This window comes from Vidua chalybeata, chromosome 2 (assembly GCF_026979565.1).
Source record: "Vidua chalybeata isolate OUT-0048 chromosome 2, bVidCha1 merged haplotype, whole genome shotgun sequence".
Lineage (NCBI taxonomy): Eukaryota > Metazoa > Chordata > Aves > Passeriformes > Viduidae > Vidua > Vidua chalybeata.
In genome coordinates this window covers 15,036,868-15,053,224 of record NC_071531.1, presented here as the reverse complement: position 1 = coordinate 15,053,224, position 16,357 = coordinate 15,036,868, and the positions used below count along the sequence as shown (strand labels likewise).

At 42.1% G+C, this 16,357-nt stretch overlaps 1 protein-coding gene across 4 annotated transcripts in view; it reads right to left on the bottom strand.

Annotated features, from left to right (window-relative positions):
• Positions 1 to 12,965, bottom strand: part of MAP7D2 (MAP7 domain containing 2) — an 82,431-nt gene extending 69,466 nt beyond the window's left edge. For 3 of the 4 annotated variants that reach the window (XM_053935904.1, XM_053935903.1, XM_053935905.1), the window contains exon 1: positions 12,878 to 12,964. In XM_053935904.1, coding sequence (XP_053791879.1) covers positions 12,878 to 12,920 — 43 coding nt within the window. In that variant the 5' untranslated portion in view covers positions 12,921 to 12,964. Of the gene's footprint in view, positions 1 to 12,877 lie in introns of all 4 variants that reach the window. The other variant, XM_053935902.1, reaches the window with a different exon arrangement.
• Positions 12,966 to 16,357: the final 3,392 nt, after the last annotated feature.

Here is a 16,357-nt window from a genome sequence, read left to right as displayed (position 1 = left end):
AAGCAGTTGTACTTGGCCTCATAAATTCCCTTCCCCTCAAATTTGCTGAAAAAAATCTGCCCTTGGGCATGTAAGGCTCTGACACTGGGTTCCAGTTATGGCTCCCAGTGAGAACCACAGCTCAGCAAAGCAAGAGAAAAGGTGTGTTTCCAGGTAACTACTGCATATCCTTAACTATCTTGGTAACTTAAATCCTGAAACACTGAAGGACAGAATGTATGTGCTTGGAACAGATCTGGTATTTGCTGATGCTGTAGGTGGCAGCAGGATCTCTTACTCTCTCCTAGCTCTGGCATTCTGCAGAAAAATCTTAGAGAAAAACAGCAAAGCTGCCACTGCTTTAATGATACAATACACTTGACACCGTTAAATTCCGTTCTGCTAAAGAAATGGCAAAAGCCTATCATGTATGAACAGCAGAGCCCCTGCAAACGGAGTCACAGCAATGTGCCTGCCTGCTCCTTTAGCTCCAGATGTGCCCACAGCCTGGTGCCATATCAAATCCCACCATATCAAGAACAAAAAATCCGAGCTTGCTAAGTGTTATCGCTGACATTTTTACTTCTTCCAGCAAGCTTTCATCTGACATTTTTCCTTGACAAAGGAAGGTCTCAAACGTGGACAGTAGAGACTGCACCATGTTTTGCCACACAAGCTAACCAGTAGTGCCATTTATCTTTACTATACAGTGCAAACCTAGGTGAAAAACCTAGGAACAAATTAACAGCAGTACATGAGAAAACAGTCTTGCCTGCCTACTTAAATGCACTTACTAGACTTAGAAATTTATTAATATTTAGCAATTATTGCAAGAGTGTATTCAAAAGATTGCTATCTCCAGCATTTACAAGGAATCTGAAAACTGCATACAACGATGATACATGTCAGCAATTCTCTCTTGGTTTATTCTTCTAAAAGTCATGAAGTATACATCCAAAACCTACTGACATGAAAGATTTGTCAAAATGAGATTTTTGCTTGGGTTGGGGTTTTTTGTTTATTTCTTTTTTACACCAGTTTTGTTTTTCTTTGCTAATCTGGAATTCCACCATTACAACTCTAGTTAATAAAATGACTCACCAGGGCTGCTTCATTAGGTGAAAGTAATTTTGGATATAAGCACAGAAAAACCAAAACCCATCAATGGGTTCTACACTTTGTCCTAAGCACCAAGAGATGTGTCTTAACTTCACCTAGTCAGTTCTTGAAACATAATGGCAAATATCCAACTGCAAAGCCAGTAACCCCACTAGAATACTTTGCAAAGCAAATTAGACATCTGAACTTTTATTCCCACCCTCTTGTCTAGAGGCTTCTCTAGAATCTGAACTGAGTTGACCAGCACCACCCTGAGCAGTGGTTGCCACCCTGCAGCACAGCTACAGCAGAGTAAAAGATCACAGATGCTGTGTCCTAGCATAAAAGGCTGCGCCACAGCATCCTGTGTGTCTGTAAGAGCAGGAACCAGCTGCTGCCTCAAGAACCTCAGTGCTTATGCATCCACTTGTCCTATTCTTTTCTCCTCTCTACTTCCATGTATCATGAACCAAGCTGCTCCTTCTCCAGACCAATGGGCAAAGAACCTTGCTTGTTTGGACTGTAATTGGTTGCTCCAGTAAGAAGAGGTCATCTGTCCACAAACCTTGCCTCACTGGAAAGATACATTCATCGTGGGATTCTCAGCAAAGGCAGCTGACTGTGGAGCTCTTTGCCAGGGCTGATTAGACTCAGACTAACTGTGGGCAAAGTTCAGGACACACCTGTACAAGGAAAGGCTTTTGTTTGACTGTGGCAACAGAGAGCAGCTCTGCTGAATGTGGAGCCCCATATCACCAAACACAGGCTGAAAGCCAGCACTTACACAGGAATCCTACACTCTTCCAGGATTTTGTTTCACATGTAGATACAAATCAAAAGATACAGAGTCAGGGCTTGAAAAACCTGCCTACCCATAGCAAGGGAAAAGAGCAGAGGGATGAGTAGGTTGAGTTGGCTGAAGAAATAGAAACCAGTAAATATTCTAGAAAAGGACAGGAGTCGGAGATGCAGCAAAAGCCACATGTACGAAGAAATTCGGGAAGAAGGGAAGTGTAGGTCTACACACACACAAGAAGCTGCTCTCTAAGCCTCAGTAGAAGAAAGAATAGATTCATCTGGGCTAACAGGCAATGGGACAAAGAAAATTGCAGATGTATCATCACAAACAGCCACCTTCACTACCTAATGAGGATTAATGCTATAAACAAAAACCAAAACAAAACAAACACTTTTTTTTCAGTAGATCAGCATCCAAACTTCTTACCTGAGAATACAAATGAGATTTGAAATTAACTTCTCCCAGACAAGCAAGCAAGCATTTTTGTATTTCTCCTGTGCATAGGCAAGAGGACCATCTAAATGACAAGAAAGACATATTTTTGTCTTTGCTTTAGTATTTTTTATTGATGCACCAAACATTTCTGAATCAAAAGGAGACAGATGACTAGCAGCAGAAGATTAAGAGATTCTTGTTCTTGATTAAACATTTGAAGACTCAGGGACAGATTACTTCAGTGTAACATGCTTCATTAAATCCAGTACCAGGAGCCAAATCCTGTACCACCTTCTCAAAGCAGAGCTAGATGATGCACACTGAAAATCTTTTCCTCAACAAACCTGACACCATCAATTCTTACCAGCTTGTGTAAAATTTAACACAGGAAATTCCCGAAGACCCCAAACTGTATACTCAGAGAATGTCACTCTAGCTCTACCCACAAATAAATAGGTATATTTATTTATTTTCCTGTTCCCCAATAACAGCACTTGGCACTGACAATGGTGAAACTACGTTTTTTTACTGAATAACACCCAAGAACAAATTTGGTTCATTCTGACAAGGTACAAGGTAATGGACTAGATTACACAGCTGGAAACAGATAGGGATGGCTGAATGTTTTAAAATCTAAAATGTTGGAATAAAAGCCAGCTTTTAGCTGCTGAACAGTTTTCCATATTCCTTTAAGAATTTTCTTTCTTGAGGCTTTTCAGTTGTACAAATTTATGAAGGACTGTATAATATAATCAGCTTGAAACACTGCTCCTCAGAATCAGATCCAACAGTTCTCAGCCATTGGGGATGAAAGTCAGAATAGGAAAATTACATCTTCCAAGTACTACTTGATACCATGGAAGTTTTGACCAGAATTTCTCAAGATGCATGAATCACCAGGAGATATCTGGATTCATTTTAGTGCAAAATAGCCATTAGCAAACCATCTTGAGGACTTTTGCCCCTCTACTTCTCCAAGTTTATAACTTAAGTAAGTATATCACACTTGCATCACATTAACCAAGAGCTGCTCTGAAGACTAGGAAAACACTCCTCAACCTATTTGTTTTTGTTACCTTTGATTTTCAAAGAGCTCTTTGATATGGTGATTCTCTATTTCTGAACAGTAATGCCTGAAGCAGAGGTTAAATAGCATGGAATGTATTTTCTTTTCCTTTCCTCCTTTTTCCTATTCATGGTGTCTTTGCTTCACCTGCAGCTGCCACAAGAAAAACTTCAGAGCTACTTCAGCCCTCTGGGGTCCCACTGCAGGAGGCAGGTGGGCTAGTGAGAGGTAAATTCCCGCTGGAGCCCATCTGATGGGCCCAGTCTCCTCCATCACACTTTTCTCTTCCTCCACTCCCTAGGCTGGATGGAATGGAGTGAGCTCTGCTGGGGCAGCAAGAGCAAGAATTACTGTATTGAGTGTAATTATGAAACTGGGGCAAGAAGCAGACCAGAGCATGGGAATATGTATATATGGAAGATAAAATCGGGATGTATCTTCTGGATATATCTCTAAGTCCTCCAACCATCATTTGAGGGACTCTAGGAAGCATACTGGATGCTTGCTGTGACCTTACACCCCTCCATTAATACTATTTCTAGTCATCAGGGAGGACAGCAGGGAGACAGTTTGTCTCACTAAGGTGGCCACCCTTATGACCTTGTAGGCATGACTGAGTGGATGAGAATAGGGAAGGAAGAAAACACCATTAGAGAGAAAAATAGAAAGCCAACTTGTAAAATCTTAAGAGTTATCCTAGTAGGGTCTCATTTTATCAACAGCACAGATGCACCATTATCAGCAAGTAGGCACCAGAAGGTCTATGTAGTGCAGAGATTTTCATCAACAGATAATTTAGCGACCTTCCAGGAGCATCACTGTGCTATTTTAAACACCTTTTCAGTTGCTACATGGCCTGTAAGCTTGTCACTATGCTTTAGGGAGCACTCACTACAAGGAGGTTGCATGAAGACTTTCCTTATAGCATTCAGTTCATCTTCCGCACTTCAAACAGACCAGTCATGACAAAATTGGATCTGAAAGTGGATGTGCTTGTACTGTGTAACATGATTTTCAGTTCCATTCACACATGACTTGGACAACTTCATCACAGATTAAATCTATTAAAATTCAAAGATAGGCTACTTTTTTATTACCTCCTTTGGCTGCATGAGACTTAAAGGAAGACTGAATAATGGCAGTAACTCTGTTGTAAGAACAGAGATTGCAAAAACCTCAAAGGCAGAAAAACCCCAACCCAAAACAGGGAAAACATACTGCAAAGCATGAAAGAGATGCAAAACTGACCATAGAATATAACAATTATTACAAAAACCAATCTATTTCCATTATCTGTAAATGCCTCAATCTGTTCCGTTCTTTCTGTTTCAAGTTTTCTTTCAGTTCTGCAACTTGATAATGCCATAAAAAAGCAACTTCTCTCCATAATACTTTCTCTAAACCATTACTTCCCTATGCAGTGCTCAAACGTTTTCATTCAGTGCCATAACCTGGCCTCAACAAGCCATGAAACGCATCCTGGCTCACAACCCTGCAACACAGCATTCACATCCAGAACCTCATCAAAAACTCATTTATGCCAACGGAAGGTCACTCTCTTGTTTCACTGCACCATTAAAACCACTTCCTCTGACTACTGCAAAGTGCCATGTTTACTTGTAACCACAGCACTTAGTGCCACTCAACCCAGGAAACATAATGGAAATACTTATATCTATTAATAGACCATTAAGCATATGGGAAAAATATGTCCTGTGGCTGATGCATCGTATCAAAAGTCAAGACACTAGCATGAAACTAAAGCCCTACTGGCTCCCTTCCCTTCAGGAGAGGGAACGGAGAACTAACTCACCCACCATTTATTTTGAAAGTCATCATCTGCTCACTGTTTATCAACATTTTAAGAGGCCCAACAGCACATTCCAGTTCTCTCCCTGAGGTTTCTTTCCCCTGACACTGAGTGTGGGTCTGCACACACACACAGATGCCACATTCAACACAAACAAGGGATTGAAAACTGGCAAGATGCATGCAAGTTACCAGCAAAAGGAAAGCGCTTCCCATTTGTTGATACCACCCTCTCATGGGAGGGGAAACCAAATCCCTTAACTTAAAATATGTAAAAATCACAGTAATGATGGGTGGATAAACACTGCAATATTGTCTTATTTTCCCTTCTGAGACAAAAGGAAAGGGCCTTTCTTGGGTGATTTGTCATGCAGCAAGCTTAGGAGCACAAAAAATATTTTTGTTTCACATGGTTGGAGTTTTTTCAAAATTAAATTATTTTACTCCCAATATAATTGGATATTGAAAGTTTATTCCAACTCAACAATGAAGGCTAGTTTATTCAAACTGGAATATTCTTCCAGCTCTCACTTGATCTATCACTAAAGTGAGAAGGCACCAGAGCTCCACCCGGATCCCTTCAGCATTCCTGCTGTGCTTACAACGCCAGGCATGCAACAGCACCTTTGGAAAGTTTGTATCTTTCTCTTTTTAGTGTAGCCACATGAAGAATTTCAGTATTCTACACCCACAAGCAAAATTAATTTCAAAGTATAAATATTTGAATGAGCATTTTTCTGAAATAATGCAGAGCCTTGATGGCTTCTGCTTGGCATGAGACAAGTAATTTGATAATTCATATAGATTGAACTGGGCAAGGCGTACTTGCAGATCTTCCTAAATGAACATAAAACCACAATGCATCCTCCAGCATCTGGCACCAAAACAGACAAAATTCTACTGAGTGTAGTAGCATTACTACTGTGTTCCTGAAGATTTTTTAATATGATTTTACAGTGGCATCCACAAATTGATATATGGTATCATGTATTTTTATCTAACACACCCATTCCCATCCTATCAAAATCTCAGATAGAAGTGATAAATTCTCACTCATTTATTGAAATGCCTACTGACGGGCTCACCCCCAGATTGGGGTGACCCTGGGAGGTAGTAAAGTCTCTCCTCCAACCTGTGCCTTCAAAGAAAGACTCAGTAGTCTTCAGTCCTCCGCTCTCAAGGTAGTTTATTGCATGTTATCTCAAGGCACACACACTCCCTGGCATTCTCTCTGACTCCTTCTCCCTCTGCGTCTCTCTTGCCCAAGGGACTGGTGCCATCTTTTATATCACACAGTATGTATTAAATGTTTATAGTTTTTCCCCAATGCCTATCACCTATATTGAACAGTGACTTTCTACTCTAAACCAATCTGTGAGTGCCAACATCACCAAGAACATGGAGGATAGGAAGGAGAAAGAAGGAGGACAGGGCACGCCCAAATCCCTCCATCTTAGAACTTCTGACCCCCATGTACAAAACTCAGACCCCTCTGTACAAGGCCTAAAACCCCCCTGTACAGCACTCAAAAATCCTTCCTTTCATTTTGTGACTACTTCTATTATAATATCTAAACTTTTGTGATTTCTTGTTCTTCCTGCAAAGTTGGTAAATTGTTCCATGGATCAAATTCAAAACCACAGGGGTTTCTGGCTGCCTGCCAGGGTCTCAGATACTTCTGACCTGGACCCGGAACATCCAAGAGTGTCTGAGAAACACCTTGGGTTCCGACACCCTACTAGGAAAAAGAAGTATCCAAGAGAAACTATTCAACAAAGAGAACTAGATTAATGAAGCTTCATATAATTTCTTCTAAACTGGTTGAATGCACAACACACCTGTGATGGTGTTAAGGTTACAGGGCATAAAATCCATTTTCCTTTTTGTGCAAGCAGATGTATTACCATGCACAAAGCCAACAAGGCACCTGGCTCTGGCACAAAGTAACAATGCAGAAAACACCCCAGACTAAAATGCTCATCCTATCACATCAAGTTAATATATATTCCATGGACTAGTTCTCTTGGAAGGCAAATTCAAGTACACAGGAATACAAAACAATACATGTAATTACTAGTGAAGGGGTTGACTTCAAAAGCTTGGACAATTTCACCTATTTCTGTACTCAAAATACAGAAAAATTGGAGTTTACAGATTTTTCACAAACCAGAAAAAAGGATTTGAATGACCAACACTGCATCAAATGTGTATCTACTCTTGTAAGGAAAAACAGAGCTCGAAAAGTTAAATATTATATGATGCACAGGAAACAATCTTCTGTTAAATCATTAGAAGAAATTGAGTTCAGCATTGTTTTTCCAACTGGTCCAATCAAAAAGCACGTACATGTAACACTGGAACACAAAAAGCTGCATTTTACTCATTGTAAAGGAACGAATAAAACAAAAGTGAAACATTAATACCAAAAGTTTGCTACTGGCATCTTTATGCCAAGAAAAGTAACATGAAAACACAGTGAGAAAACAAACTTTGGCACACAGAGAAAAACAGTTTAAAGCAAGCTCACGCCCAAGCAAACAGCTACCACAGCACAACTGTGCAAACCCTGCACAACATTAGGAATACCTCTGCTATTCATCACTGCTTTGGACCTTCTCACTGAAAAGCTGCTAAAACAACAAACGCCTGCTGTGTAACTGAAGTTTATGCAAAGATCACAGAAATGCTTTATCAATCTCAGCAAAGCAGACGTTTGTCTGCAGCACCTCAATACTACAAGAATAATCAGCTCCCCCTCGATCAAAGGAAAGCAGACACAAACACATGAAAGAAGCAGCAAAAACCTTCAGATATTCAAGTGCAAAAGCAAAACTTACGTCCCAGAATTTAGGGCAAAACAGTTTGATCTGGCATTTGGCAAACAAAGATGACATGCACACACATAATACATTAAATGAAAAGAAGCACAATACTTCACAAAACTTCAGATCAGAGAGGGCATAGATATTAAATAATTATGGGAAAGTGTAACCACTGTGGGTAATGTATTTAAGAGTTACAAGAAGAAAATTACGAAAACTAAGAATGTGACCAACAAGCATTTGAATATATTAGTCCATTACAACTGCAACAAGCCTGAAATGTACATGCATTATATATGTACATACACAGAGGACAACTCAAAGCCAGAAGTAATTCCATATGAAACATTTTAATTACTATTTAACTACAACAAGAAGTACTTTACTAAGATTCTTACAACATTCAGATCCACAGAGAGTGCTAGGGGTTTAGGATCTTGACAGCTTCATGACACAAATGAAGAAAAACAATAGTGTATTATTTGAATGACAAAGTCTGTCAGATGCATTAGTCTTTTAAACAACATAACTATAATCTTGAGGGGGGTTTTAACGGTTAGATAGATTTCCACTTTGTGAAACACACTTATCTCTTATCTTTATACAGTGACACATCATCATCATTAATCATTGTGGAGATAAGTGAAAGGTATTTCTAAATATCCTATCTAAAGTCAGTCCAGGGTAATGTGACTACCCAAGATTTCCAGTCACTTTTTTCACTAGGTAAGTTGCTTTAACAAGTATATTGGGAAAACTGATACATACCATGTTCCTACATGCACTAATTCCAGGCATAGAAAATACACCAGCAATATATCAAGTTGTGATGAAAATACCAAACATAAGTAAATTACAGCAAAATAACTCGGAAATTATGTAAAATTACCTAAAACAGGTAGATTAAAATAAACCCTGTGACAGTACTGAACTTTGGTTTTGATTATTCCAATAACCTTGGCTGAACATTACTACTCCTTCCACTATTTAAGCATATTATCCAGATTTTCCCTCTCAACCAGTAGATGTCCACAAGAAAGTTAAATCTGAGTGTGTAATACAAGTAACTAAATGCAGTTAGCATTCCCAAAATTTGCATTAGCTTCATCTCTCTCCAACCTGTACAGTCCAGTTATTTATAAAAATTCCATAAAACACTCTTAAACCAAAAAAAAGCATTATATAAATTGATGTAGAATCTAAACTGAGGATTATTGCTACTAGGATCTGCTCAACAGCTTGAGCCAGTCACAAACAAAGGGCTGGAAGGTGCAACGCCCTATCAGAGAGCTGGTGCAAAAACCTGATTTCATGAGCAGTGGTCAAGAAAACTAAAAGAGAAGAGCCAAACAAGCTACTCAATAATCCTGACACTGGGACCTTCTTGCAAAGGTGAAATACACAAAAAGGAAATAAGATTATTTTTTCCAATCACTTAAGCAGTCCAAAATTGAACAGAATTTAAAGCCCTGCCCTATTCTGTAGCCTTAGAAAGCATTTGTAAGTGAATGCCATAAGATTTTTAAAGAATTTCCCCTGTCAGTTTTGGTTTACATACATTGAATGATGGATAACCAAGAAAGTTGTATTTGTATTTTATTTATTCATGAGATTTAAAAAACCCTTACTACATAAATCTTCATACAGTATCATCACACATGATGATCTCGAAATAATCTCGAAATAATTCCCCAATGTTTAAAAAAGCATTCCCGATGCCTTTCCACTGCTATGGATACACCAGCCACCAAAGCAAATGCAGGTACTATACAACGCTGCCCTATAAACACTAAAGTTTTCAGATGCTTTGCTTTCCTAACCCGTGCATTTCAAGTGATACACCTTCCTTTTACTTCTGCAGTCCTGGAATTCAAAGGCAAGACATTTTTCTTCACTGTTTAGTGAAAGAAGAGGTTTGAATTTTCTTTATTAAGGACAAAGTCAATACTTTAAATACCAAAACAGTAATCTTGAGAGGATGCAGTGTATTAAACTGACCTGAACTAAAGCCAATACTTGCAAATGGTAATATCACATGAAAAGCAGCACATGAATTAACCTTGGGGATAAACAACCTTGAGTGTCCATATATAAGAGAAAACAGTACAGTACAAAAAGAAGACTGTAAGTACACATTGTTTAAATCATTTTGGCCTATGAGAAATCACTTGGAAAAGCAATAAGATCAAGAAGAAAAACCCACACAATATTTTTAAAGGAATCCACATATTAATTCCTTTCACACAAACTGGTTTTGATATACAGTGTAGGATGGCACACACATAATTTTTTCTCTTAAATTGTTTTAGGCATGACCATGTTTTCCATAAGGAAAAAACTCTAAACAACCAAGAAGCACATTTTACTCTGAAAATCAAAGTGTACAGTATTTCAACCTCCTAGCACATACTTTAAGCAAATCTCACCAGGCAGTAAAAAGGAAGACGAGAGATTCAATACTGAGCCACTTGTCCTTCAAATGCTCTTTAGTCATTACCTTTACTATAGACAGCAGCAGCAATAATGCCTACATTTTGGCCACCTAACACTCTCCCTGACAAGAAGATTCCTACAGTGTCTTCTCATGCTATTGTTTGCCTCATGCTTTTGATTTTTGGCAAAGGGATATAATTGAGTTCTATAAATATTATTTTCTTGTGCCACAGAATTTTGCTCCTTCTTTGCAGAATTATAAGCAATTTAACAATATTCTCTCCTCTAGTAGTCAAGAGATGCAAAAACAATTCCCTTATTGCAGGCTTTTTTATTACAGCTTGGTCTGGGCAGACAGTCTGAAGTGCCTTGCTTGCACTGCCATCCTAGCAATTCCCCCAGCACTGAGGATCCCACAGATCAAAACTCAGATGCTGCAAGAGAACTACAGTTTGGGAAGGGGAATGGTGGCTACAGTCGCTGCCTGTTGTTGGGGCAGCACCCTTTTGGAGAACAACACCATGGGAATGAGCATTTTACTCTGGAACAGAGGTAAGATTCATCCTATCCCTATGACCAAGATGAGGACTCCAGGACCAAGACATAAATACAAACATGAATTAAGAGAGCATCATTTCCACATCCACATGAATGATTCACTTTAGTAGCTGTTGTGCTTGTTACAGAACTGGCAAGTCCCACAAAAAAGAGCCTCATTCTCTGCTGCAGGAGATCAAATGCCATCCATGCTGCTGTCTGCAACACACGCCACAAAATCTTTTACACCACATAATGTATTATCTTCTAGCAGACAATTCAAATAACATATTTGGCCAAGACCACTCTATACTACCTTCCTTGGGCATTAGTGCTCAAATGCCAATGCTTGACCACAAGTAATTACATCTGTCTGTGCTGTCCATGCCCTACAACATACAACTCATTTGATACCATCTTCAATTAGAGTACATGCTACCTTTTCTGTGGATTCCCAATCTCATACAGGGTGAAAAACAGATTTTGTACTGGTCAATATAAAGAGTGAAGGTTTTTTGCAACATTTGCCTCTGAAGTTAGAATGCATAAACTTAAAAAAAAAAAAAAAAAGTCTGGGCAGAGTGCAAGTGAATTCCCTGTTTTAGAAAAGAGGTTAAAAAAATCTTCACAAATATGAATTCTGAGCATTTATTTCCTCCTGTCTTCCATGTAAAACCCTAAAAAATGGAGACCCAAGCCCTAGAAGTGTCTGACTGCTCAATAGCAACAGCCTTTCAGCAAAAGCTGCAACTGCTGAGCATGTGGAGAAGGGTGAGAAACAGCAAACACAGGTATTCCCAGCTCCTTCTCTGGCTCCTCACACTGTGTAACCTCAGAGAAGTCAAAGTCTCAGATTCCCACTCCATAAATTTGGAAGAGTAATCCTTCTTTATCTCCCAAAGTAATTGTAAAACTACTTTTAGTCACTACAGTAGCTTAGGACAAATGGGGAAATTAATTCCCTCTTATGCACCAGGTTTAGATGGTTTACCATCCACAAAGCAGAGGTTCAATACCAGATAATTAAGGTAAAAGTGTAAAGAGCACCTGCATAACACCTTAATCACGACTCATCTCATACTCGAGCCCGGGGGAAGTCATGTGAAGAAGGAGCAGCCAGACCCAGCCTAACACCTACGTGTGAAGCCAAGAGCCAAGGTCACAACCACCAGCCTTGGCCCCAACATCTCACGGTGCTGGAGGGATTGATCCCATGCCAGGTGCTGCTCCACACATACAGCACAGCAACTTCCACCACATCTCACACACCCTTTTCATCCTCGGAAATTAAAAGTTATGTTCGCCGAGCAGCGAGGAGGGACCTTAACCAGGAGCCGTGCCTACATAAGGGCTCTGCGTGCGGTGTTCACGCCCGATACCCGCTCAACCAGTTTGCTGCCCGGGTTGGGCAGCACCGGCACAGGCAGGCCCAGGCACCGCCGCGAACGAGGTTTACAAATCGCTGCCTCCCCGCTCTGCACTTCGGGGCACAGCCGAGCTGCCGCCCGCCCCGGCAGCACCGCCGGCGGCCCGGGAAATCGCGGCGGCACAAAAGCCACCTCACGGCAAACACCTCCCGAACCACAAAGGGCAAGGACGAGGTTCGCGGGAGCCGCGGGCGGGATCCGCTCCGTGTCCCCTCGGGAGCGGCCGCCCGGCGCCGGCACCGCCGCGGCTCCCGCCGGGAGCGGCCGCCCCATCGCTCCGAGATGGCGGCCGGAGCCGGCGGCACCTGCCAGGGAGCGACCCCCGCCTGCGCCCTCCCCGGGGCTTGGGCAGCGCCGGCCCCGGGCGGCGAGAGATGGGACGGGACGGGACGGCGGCGGAGGAAGCCGCGGGATGCGGGAGGGGGAGCCGCCGTCCCCCGGCACGTAGCGGGGCCGCGGCCCCATCCCTTACCTGTGGCCCGCGGGTGGCTGCGCGCAGCCCCCGGCTCCGCCATCTTCCCCGCCGGTGCCGCCGCCGCGTCCCGCCGGGGCCGGCTGGGCTTGCTGCGCCCGCGGCCGCCGCACAGGCGCAGTGCCCGCCCCGGCACCTGACGGCGCGGCGAAGGGAGGCAGGGGAGGGGCGGGCCGCGGCCGGGCCCGCACGGCGGGGCGGGCCCGCTGCCCAGGTGGGGCCGCGCCCCGCCCTCAGCGCTCCGGCTGCGGGGCTGCGCTCGGGCGGGGGGCGGCCGAGCGGCGCTTCGGTGCCCGGGCGCGTTCACTCGGGTTATCCCCGAGAGCCAAACAACGCGCTCTCTCCGGGTTCCCGGGCCGATCCGGCCGTTTGCCCAGATTTTTCCATCCAGGTGTTTGCGTCCGCTGTTTGCAGCCTCGTGCGGCCTCGGATGAATCGATGGCACCGGGGAAAGGCACAGCCGTGTCCTTCCCATCCAGCTACGGTCGCGGTTCCCCCACGGGGTCCCTTCGGGCCGGGCTGGCCCTGCAGCGGCAGGACCACTTTGTACTCGGTTTTAGAAGGGGAGAAATTAAACATAATCTTTGTTTCTCCTCATCACTCTAGCAGTTGAACTCCCCTCCCCAAAATTTTAATACACACCTTGTATACTTCTTTTGCTTCCCGATTTTGCCGTTTTGCTGTTTCCGGACCGTGTTAGGACACAGCGGTGCTGGGGAAGCGCGCACAGCCCCAGGGCTCGTGGCTTTGTGCAGCTCCTGCTCAAAACGTTGCCAGAACTGGTGTTATATGTCAAACACCTTATTGACCCATCTTCACTGCCAGTTTACCAAAATTTAAATGTATGATATATTTAATCCTTCCACTTTTCATTCTTACTCCTTTTGTTTTCTTCTGTTTGCTAAGCCTTTATATTCTTCACCTGAAAGAAGAATATTGACTATGAGAGGAAGGAGGAGGACAGCATTTACTTTGGTATTCCTGATGTGTCTCCTAGTAAATCACTGTTTCCTAAGAGGCAATTATTCTGTTGGGGTGCTGGGCAACAATTCTTCCATCTACACATTCAAGTGGTGTTCTCATATTTGGGTTCACACACCTCAATAAAATTTTAGCTACACAGATTTAGGGGTTCTGGTGCATATAGTAATAATTATTCCTGTAATTCCAATATTACTATTGCTTTAGTAATGAAATACTTAATTTTCATTGTTTATAACTCTGCCGAATTTTGAAAGTACCAAATGATGTTTTCATTTCAGCTATTTTTCCACTAACTACATCAAGGGGTTCCACTTATTATTCTACCTGTCTCAAGATTAAATTGCACTGTTTTGGTCACATTACAGAAGAAAAAACCCACCTTTCTTACTGTAGCTGTCCCTCCTAATTTCCAGGGGCTCCTTTGGCAACAAAACCAAAAGAAGTAATTAATCTTTAGCCTATTGGTGTCTGATGAACACCTGGGAAAGAACAGCTGGTCTCAGTGCAAGATATATGGGCTTAGTGATGAGGAAAAGGAAACACTGAGGATGAATTTCCAGGACTGGGAAATAGGACAGCAGAGAATGGATGTAGGGCATGAAAAGATGGAGGATTATGGCCAGAAGCTGGAGAAAGGGCTATGAGGGTATCTGCTGGGAGGGTGTTCAAGCAGTAGCCAGTGGCTGAGAGGAGAGGGATGGATGGGGGCACTGGAGAATCTGCCCTGAGGAACGTGAGCCCACCAATGCCGGCTCTCAAGTGGTCGTAAGCCCATAAGCGCAGCATGTCACATGGAGAAAGAAGTGTTCTCCTACAACTGTAATTTCCTCTGATAGCTGGTTCACAGCATTCAGACTTGGAGTCATGCCATGGGGAAAAAAAAATGGAGATTTTAAATAAAACTTAAGGAAACTATACAGAAACCATGAAAGCTCCAAAGACAAAGCCCTCCCCTACAGTATTGTATGTTGTTTGTGATATGAACCAGTTTTTAAATTACCTTTGCAGAGTGGTTTTTTTCCACAAGACTCCTGCCTCATTCAATACAATGATGTCTTTAATTAATGTATAGTTCTTCAATGTTTCTCTTCATTTTCATCATGTAAAGTGGAATCTTTCATGTCATATTCTCTGTACATTCTTCAAACCCTGCCTTGAAGGCAGGTTAATTAATTTCTATGATGACTTTCCTGTGGTAGTCTTACAACTCCTTCAAAACATTCATAAATCTAAGTTAAAGTAGTACTATTATCATATTTTCCACACAGGGAAGAGCTAACGGAAGGTAATGTGTCTGGAGTTGTCTGTAGTGGTTTGTTAATTCTTTTATGTTGTGGAGGCTGGCAGTTTGTTTTAAAGCAAGGAATAGTGGATTTAATGCAGTGTGCATCCACCAGCACCCCAGAAACAAGAGCATAACTATTCTTGCTCAGGTTTGACTTTAAATACTTCATAGATCTTTAAGCACTAGATGTAGTGGGGTACTTGTGGTAATCTATGAAGCTTTGGTAGGCATCACTGGGAGTCTGGAGTTAATTTCAGGCATGTCTGTGTATCCTTCCTTACAACAAATAGAAGAACTCTGAGAATTTTTTTAATATTCAACCTTTAAAAAGGAAGTTATGAACAGTTTCATTTTACCCATTGTTCACAAAACAAGATTATTTTCTTGACTATAGCAGCAAAAGGGGCCTTCTCAGCTGTGGTGGGACTACAGCCAGCATTTGCATGCTTAGAATTGGGGATGTCACCATGTTCCTTCCTAACTCTCCACAGCCTACCTTCCTTTAATGTCCCTTCCTATCAGCAGAAGGAAAGCATCCTAGAGGTTGCACATCACCAGGAGCAATCACTTTTGAGTGATAGGGGAAGGATTACACAACTTTTACACAGTCCTGTAGCCTTTGGTTGCTGAGGGATGGGATTGGAAAATTTCTCCTCACCTCCTGGGCCAGGTGTGTGAATTATCACAGCAGTGCCTGCAAGGGCAATGAGACAGCAGGGAGAAGCTCTGTGTTTGCTGGGCATTACCAGTTTCTGATCAGCAGCTCTCTAGCATAAATGATGAAGGAATTTTCCCAACACAGAACTTCATCTCTGTAAGACACATCAACACTGAGCACTCAATTTGCGAAAGTGGTTATTGCAGACACTTTAGTTATTCTGCTTTCTTCATCTGAAGCCCAGTTTGCCCTGCTATGAATGAAGCTCTGGTAACACTTGTTCTAGATTGTTGTGTTTTGAAGCATTGTTCTTTCTTTTAATAAGGTGTGTTGTGAACTGTTAAAATCAACACCACTTTGGATTTCTTTAGTGGAAAACATTTTTGCTCTCTTACCATACATTTTCAGGAGATGCTGTATTTAAAAAGGTCTGTGCAAATGACCTACTGTAGGTGGTGGTCAATCTAAGCCTGTGAAAATCTCAGAGGTTAATCTGCAGAGAAGTAAATTCTTACAGTCAGCTCAGGATGCAGACAGAAAAAAGCTGGAGAGA